The sequence below is a fragment of the Oryzias melastigma genome, linkage group LG3, assembly GCF_002922805.2.
Source record: "Oryzias melastigma strain HK-1 linkage group LG3, ASM292280v2, whole genome shotgun sequence".
In the NCBI taxonomy this organism is placed as follows: Eukaryota; Metazoa; Chordata; class Actinopteri; order Beloniformes; family Adrianichthyidae; genus Oryzias; species Oryzias melastigma.
Window position 1 is genome coordinate 11,704,627 of NC_050514.1, and position 7,154 is coordinate 11,711,780.

The 7,154-nt window shown below is 40.1% G+C and overlaps 1 protein-coding gene across 4 annotated transcripts in view; it reads left to right on the plus strand.

The window, feature by feature from the left end:
* The window catches only part of LOC112161259 (immunoglobulin-like domain-containing receptor 2), a 15,470-nt gene extending 8,336 nt beyond the window's left edge, over nucleotides 1–7,134 (plus strand). For 2 of the 4 annotated variants that reach the window (XM_024296320.2, XM_024296321.2), the window contains 6 exons: nucleotides 548–694; nucleotides 1,107–1,274; nucleotides 1,462–1,587; nucleotides 1,901–2,246; nucleotides 2,314–3,049; nucleotides 5,924–7,132. In XM_024296320.2, the coding sequence (XP_024152088.1) occupies nucleotides 548–694; nucleotides 1,107–1,274; nucleotides 1,462–1,587; nucleotides 1,901–2,246; nucleotides 2,314–3,049; nucleotides 5,924–5,959 (1,559 nt within the window). In that variant the 3' untranslated portion in view covers nucleotides 5,960–7,132. Of the gene's footprint in view, nucleotides 1–547; nucleotides 695–1,106; nucleotides 1,275–1,461; nucleotides 1,588–1,900; nucleotides 2,247–2,313; nucleotides 3,050–4,282; nucleotides 4,316–5,923 lie in introns of all 4 variants that reach the window. The other 2 variants (XM_036209639.1, XM_024296323.2) reach the window with 2 other exon arrangements.
* The last annotated feature ends 20 nt before the right edge of the window (nucleotides 7,135–7,154 follow it).

The window sequence follows — 7,154 nt, forward strand, 5'->3', positions numbered from 1 at the left end:
GATTACAAGCTGTTGTGTTGTAACACAAATTCCCCCGTATCTTAAACAGCAGCTTTGACTCTTCTTTCCTGCAGTACAAACTGGTTTCCTGCAAGTGTGTATTTGCTTTTGGAATCCTTGTGTGTGTGTGGTGCTTGATTTTACATTGTTGTTACATTTCCTTATCCGCCCTTTTCTTCCCCTCTCTTTGCTTTGCCCACACAGACAAGAGCATGTAGTCTATCAGTGGAGCAGATATCTGTGATTTTGTTTTTCCTTTAGTGCGTTAAAATAGATTTTAAAGCCACGTTAATTTCAATTTATAGAAATAAATAACAGAAAAACAGATTTAAATCGTCTCATGTGTCAAAATTGATTAAAAAATGTCTTAAACATTCTTATTATGTCTTTTAAAGGTCAAACTACTAAAAAATGTTTCAAAATGTCCCAGTTATGTTCCAGACTTTATCTATAAGATATGTGAAGTTTTAACTCTAACTTTTCAACACAACTCTTCAGAGCTCATCTGGTTGTAATGTGCATGTGTGGGCTTCTGCTGTTCTTGCAGAGTGGGTGTTTGTGGTAGCAGTGGTGTTTGGCAGTGTCTTGCTCCTGGTGCTGGTTGGGGTCTGCTGGTGTCAGTGCTGTCCTCATTCCTGCTGCTGCTATGTTAGCTGCTGGTGTTGCCCTGACACGTGCTGCTGCCCCAGACACCGTGAGTACAAACCGTCTCTGAACGACCTTCCTGGTGCTTTTCTGATTCTTTCTAAGGGCAACTTGACAATATTAAACCCAGAAGAAGAATACAGTTCATGCTTGAAGTGCTGCAAACGTATTCACAAACAGAAATGCATCACAGTTGTTTATTGTTTCAACTTTTTCAAATAAAGAAATAACCCTTGTTTTGATAGAAAAGTGATGGCATGTATAGACTTGATGTTATGCGATATTGATCTGGCATCAGGTTTTTCAGTAGTGTTTTTGCTTTAACTCCTTCAAAGTCACATGAATATTTTTATGTCTCAAAATAGCTTCAAATTGAGATGGGTTTGTGTTTCAAATAATCACTGATTGAAATAAAACGTTTTTTAAGATTGTCTGAAGGGAATGTTTTTGTTGCATTTTAGTGTATGAGGCAGGTAAGGGTATAAGGTCGGGCGCCTCAAGCCCCCAGGCTCCCTCATACCCTCCATACTTTGTGTCTGGCGTTCCAACCATGGTGCCCATAGCCCCACCATCCCTCGTGGACAACGTGTCTTCTGTTCAACCCACAAATGGCAGCCTTGTCACGACAGGTGAGACCATTTTATTGTTTCACTTCAAAAAGTAAAGCGTTCCAAACTTTTTGGGAAAATATACATTCTGCAAGTTATTGTTTGTGCTATTTTTATGTACTATATTATAGTAAAACACCAGAATGGTCCTAAAATAGGTTAGTACTAATTTTTCATGCCACTGAGTCTAGTATGTACGTATCTTCAGTGCCCGTACATGCTGTAGGGGTTCCCTACTGTGTGCCGTCTCCGGATCATGACTCTCTCAGAGTGCTACAGTATGTAGAGAAACAGCTGGCTCACCTCAACCCTTCCAGGTCCATCAGTCGTCAGTGTAAGCCTAACAAATCCACTTCATGGCTTTGCTTCTAAAGCATGCTGATGCTTTCTCTGGATCTCACAATTTTATTTCAGCTTTTTAATTTCTTGTATCAGCATGCCCATCTGCACTCAAGCTTTCTGACTACTTCATTTCCAACTGATCAGATATGAAGCAGCAGATGATCTGTCATTCTCTGGTGTCAAATCAAAAGTTTTCTTTCAGGCCTTTGCTTTCCTACTCTTTCTGGTTCTTTCCTTTCCTTTGAAGGATCTTTTTCTTTAATTATGTTTACCAGCAGTATTTACTGATTATTTTATTTTTACAGCCTCTAGTCACTCTGAGCTGAGCTCTCTCCATGAAGGGGACACTGCCTTCCGACAAAACTACCAAACCGTTCAGCAGAAAGCCCTCCCGGTGATTCCTGACCATGACCCTCAACCTGAACCTCAGCGCTCCTGTGAAGTCCACAGTCCAGAGACGCAGCGCCACCATAACAAACACTCGTCACCCCACCGTTACCGCCATGACCCGGCCTCAGACCCTCATGACTGCCAGGATGAGCCTCTGCTGCCCCGTCGGTACAGTGATGATCCTCCCCCTTCCTCGCGCTCAAACAGGACTGGCAGGAATCAGTGGCAGCCCGGTCCTCATGAGGAGGAGAAGTACAACAGGTAACATCAAATGCAAAACGTATTCATACATGAGGCCACACTATAAGCCTGTGATAATGTCTTACAGATGGAACCCTCGTTCAGAACATCTACATCGAAAGGCATATCGCACCACCGGACGCAGAGGCTCTCTCGTTGAGCTGGAGGAGTTTGCTGATTCCTATGAGCAGAGAGGAGACAGAGGAGCAAGGAGGAGAGAACAAGAAAGGGAAGACTATGAGACGGAGCTTGTGGAGTTCAGAGGGTATCCGTGCTACCGTAACGGTCCCCCACAGTACTATCACGACAGCGAAAAGGATCTGGATGATGACGACAACCACGAAGAGCATTCCAGGCACTACAAGCAAAACAGACACAACATAAGCCCACTGCACTCTCCTAAAAAGAGGAGGGGCACGTGGGAAAAAGAGGTCAACGTCCCACCTCCTCCTACAACAGGCCCTCAACTGACAGTCTTTGAAGAAAAGGACTACGATGCCACATTCCTAAATAGTCTGCTAGAGCGCAAGGCTAAGTTGCGAGGAGTTGGTCACGGAAGGAGTAGATCCCGGAGTGAAGACGATTCTGATACACCCTCAAAGGGCAGCTCCAGAAAAGGGAGTAGGGAATCTAACCTTCAGTGTAGCCACATAGCCAGTAGCAGACCTGAAACCAGTTCAAGACCTCCTTCAGCGGACACAGAGAGAGCGAGAGGTGACAGGCCGTCTCCACGCCCACCTCAAGCAAGCACCCACTCCTCCCAGCCATCCGCCCACTCACTGTCCAGTCGGAGGGAAGAACACAGGGAGAAGGGTCATAAGGTGGTGAGTAACACTGACTCCTGTCAACCGTTGACCTGATTGACAATGAGAAAATGTATCTGATGGTTCACAAGGTAGAGAGAAACCACAACCGCACAAGTTTAGTCCTAAATTTGCTTTCTAATGACTGTTTGTCCAAAATGTCTTACATAATCAGAGTAACATAGTTTACAATTCATGAAATACTAAGATATAAAGGATTTTAATGTTTTAGGTTTGTGATTAAACTGAGGTGAAATTATGACATTCTGTATGTCTAAGTCACACTTTAAGAAACATTGCTACAGTACATTTACATTAGTGTTAAATACAAAAATCATGTTTTTGTATTTATCTCATGATGGAGGACATACAGTATATAAAGAAAATTAATCTTAAAATTGGATTTCGGAATATTTTCTTATTCAAGTCTTTGTGAATCAGGAGCAGATTCCTGCTCTGCTCCATTTTGATGCATCCACTCTCAAATAGATCCATGTACGTCTGTTTTTTTCTTGTCTGATCTGGCATCTGGCTCAAAACTGTACGGCTGGAATGCTCCAATATTGCTCACCATGTTTTTTGCATTGCTAGGGTTAGGTTGGTGTTGTGAGCTAGCTGGAGAGCTTGTAAACAGATGGATGATCTGGACGGGCTTACTCTGTGCCAACAGAGGAGAATTTCTAATGAACTCCTGCTAGCCCACAGAAACTATGTCCTATAAAACAAGACCGTTTTTTAATTTTTATTTATTTATTTTTTTGCTTAAAAACAGCATCATCATAATTATAAGACCACTGGAAACACTTTTACAAAAGATTAAAAAAACGATTGGAATGAGACTTTAAAGTTGCTTTTTATTACTAATGCATGATGTAAACAGCATGTAACAAAGTTCTGTTATGTTGCTAATAGTTTCACATTCATCCATGGAGTCATAGGCTGGCTGAACAAGCCTGGCCAGCTCAGAACCTAAAAAACGAGGATTGCATCATAGACACACTGCCTATTAACTTGCAGTGATCACTTAACGGTTAACCACCACACTTCTTTTTGTTGGTTAGAGACTGTCATTTTGTGCATACTCATAATAGCAGTGTCCTCATACTCCACCAGCACAAGCCTCGTTTTCATTTACACACACCTACTGATGTAAAGCTGATGACCGGTTAAGTGTAGGGTGTGTAGTAAAGTACTTTGTGGGGAAGAGGATGTTGTAGACCTGCAGTAAGTGTTGTGTTGTTGTACCTTTGACAGGTCAGGTTCAGATGCTACAAGAATGAAAACTAGGTAGAATCCTCTGTGTTCTGTATCACAATACTTTCTAAAACAATAACTGGTTGTTTGCTCACTGACATAACTTGGTCAAATCCAGTCCTTTAAGTCAGAGAAAAGCAGAAATATTGTATACATCATAGAATTTTAAATGTAATATTATCCACCAGTGCCAGTATATCAATTCTGCATCAGAATCCAACAAAATTGGTTACAGTTTTTAGGCTCTGAAGCTTTCAGGTTTCACTACAACACAGAGTTGATAGCAAACCATTTTAATAAAAAATTCTAAACCCACATTGAAGACACAAAAATGTTTTTAAAATAAATCGAGACACAAACTGTACAATTCACATAAAAGTTGGGAGTCAGTGAGGCAGTAAAAGCTTAACACAGTGAGCCATCTTGTTGGTTTCTCAATCCCAGCTGTGGGATCTGTAAAATGCTTTAATGGTCTTTGTTGCTGTTGTTCTGCATTCTGTCAGTATTACACACACTTTCTTACCTGCAAAAACCTTTCCTTTTTGGCATTCTAATCTGTTTGTTTAATCAGATTATCTGATCTGATTTAAAGCCCCACTAATGCAGTGCTGAATTAAAACATAACTCTTAGCTAAATTAATCTGGCACTTCACTCTCCCATAACACATTTGTGTTAAAATGACCTTTTTTGACGTCTGTTAGTATCTCTGTTCTGAAGGTTGATTGTCTGAAGTCAGCTTCTTCAAAGTAAAGTGCATCACATTTCTTTGTTATTGTGCAATTCAGTCTTAACAGTGTAAAGAGAAGCCTTATCAGTGTTCTAAACACCACTAACTGGGAAAAAATCATTTCTGAGAAGTTTCTCCAAACAGGAAGTTCAGTTATTCTGGATATCAGCATTGATGTGGCTTAGATCAAGTCACAAGGCTGCAAGCCAAGGCCTGACTTATCACAAAGTCAAAGAGTAAACACCAAGGATGTGACATAAGTTTATGTATTTATGATTCAATCATTCTGCTCTCTGTAAATGTTTTTTAATAGGATTAGATGATCAGATAAACTTGATGATAGTTTGTTTTATTTACGTGATACAGAGAGCAGACACTTATCAGTGCAGAAAACTCTTCAACATATCTGTTTTTTTTTGCATTTGAAGCCTGCATGAAGAAGGCAGGAAGAGTGATAAATAGATGGTGAGCATTCACAAGTATTCAGATAAATGTTTCACTCATTGGTTAAGTCACAATAGTGTGAGAAGACAGCCTTTTTAAACTGGCACTGTTCATGACTCCAGCACCATGGTTACATTCACTCTCTTTGCAGCATGCAACTCTGCAAAATGCAAAATACCAAGTGAAGCAAACACATAGTTTAAATGGGTGGAGGGTTACTGTCTCTCCCTGTTACTGAAGCAATAATATTCAGACTCTGAATTCGCTTTACTCTGACTTAATGTGAAAAAAAAAATAATGGCTTAAGGACTTTGATCCATGTTTGATCTTATCTGATTAATCGTTATGGCTAATACCTACTATACTTTTTTTTTGTTGAAGATGCTTCATGATTCTTAATTTATGTTTTTTTCTGGGTGGAAAGTTTCTGCTGTTGCTTTGTTCATGATTACTGTTTGATCCTCACCAGAACACTCTTCTGAGCCGGGATTCTCTCATCGTCTGATCGACCTGAAGAGAAGTCCTGAAGCTTCAATCTGCAGAAACTGCACGTCAGCTCCAGAAAAAAACTGAGTACGAGTGTGGATTTACCCGCAGTATGCTCGGTACAATTCTCAGAGGAATACGAGGAATATCGAGTCAGTGAAGAGGACAATGATAACACTGGTGCTTCCCGGCTGTGATCTCAGTGGTGGGTGAAGTCACAGACTGCATCATGGGTTTCACTGCTACCAAACTAATGTTAGCGTGGACGCATGACCTGGACCGTCCTCCTCCGCCGGCCGTCGTCTGCTCTACCGTCTCTTTACTGGGGCAGAGACTTGCTTCGCCCTTCCAGTACAATGAGAGCGTTCATTTCTATTGGATGGGAGATGTGAATGAAGATGCACGTTTGCAGAGCAGGCAGTAAATGACAACAGCATTAGTGTAAAAGACTCACTGTCTGCCTTGTAAAACAATAAGCTCATTACATCATGTTGATACGTACTTAAGTACTAAAGCACTTATCTTGGAGAATTATGAGAACGTTAACGTTACATCTAAGAATGTTTTTAGAGTTATGGAGGCAGTAATTATGACTGTAATTAATACATGAGACATTAACACAAACAATGAAGATGCAGAGAACATGTTGCACAACTTCTCCCAGCAATCCAAACAATTAATTGCAAAAAATATATATACATATAACTGTGAAGTAGTAATTATTCATCAAATACTGTCATATTTCTAAAGTTCATCCGCTTCTAGTTTTATATTAATCTTTGTTTTGGAAAACTGCATTTTCCTGTAAATATAATTTCTTGTTCACTGTTTACATAAGTTAACTGCATACATCACCCAGCAACATCTGAAGATAGTGCATGGAAATGTTCCTCTGGTCCTTTAGTGATATCTCAATACTGATGGTTGTGTCTGAATTCCTTCACTACTCACTACAAAGTGCACTTTATAGTGTGTTTGCTATTTTATAGAGCTGTCTGAATCTACAGTTCTATAATCCAGTCACCTCGACATTTCCCAGAAGTCTGTGAAAAACCAGTGAGCATCAATGCTCACTAGATTGGCAAATATAGACCACAATGCATTGTGTTTTAAGGATTTTTCATGTGAAAAAAATTATTTTAATTTATTTTTTACAAACCATCCAAGTTTTCATCTTCAGAACACTATAGATTCATAAATGTATGGTAAAATAT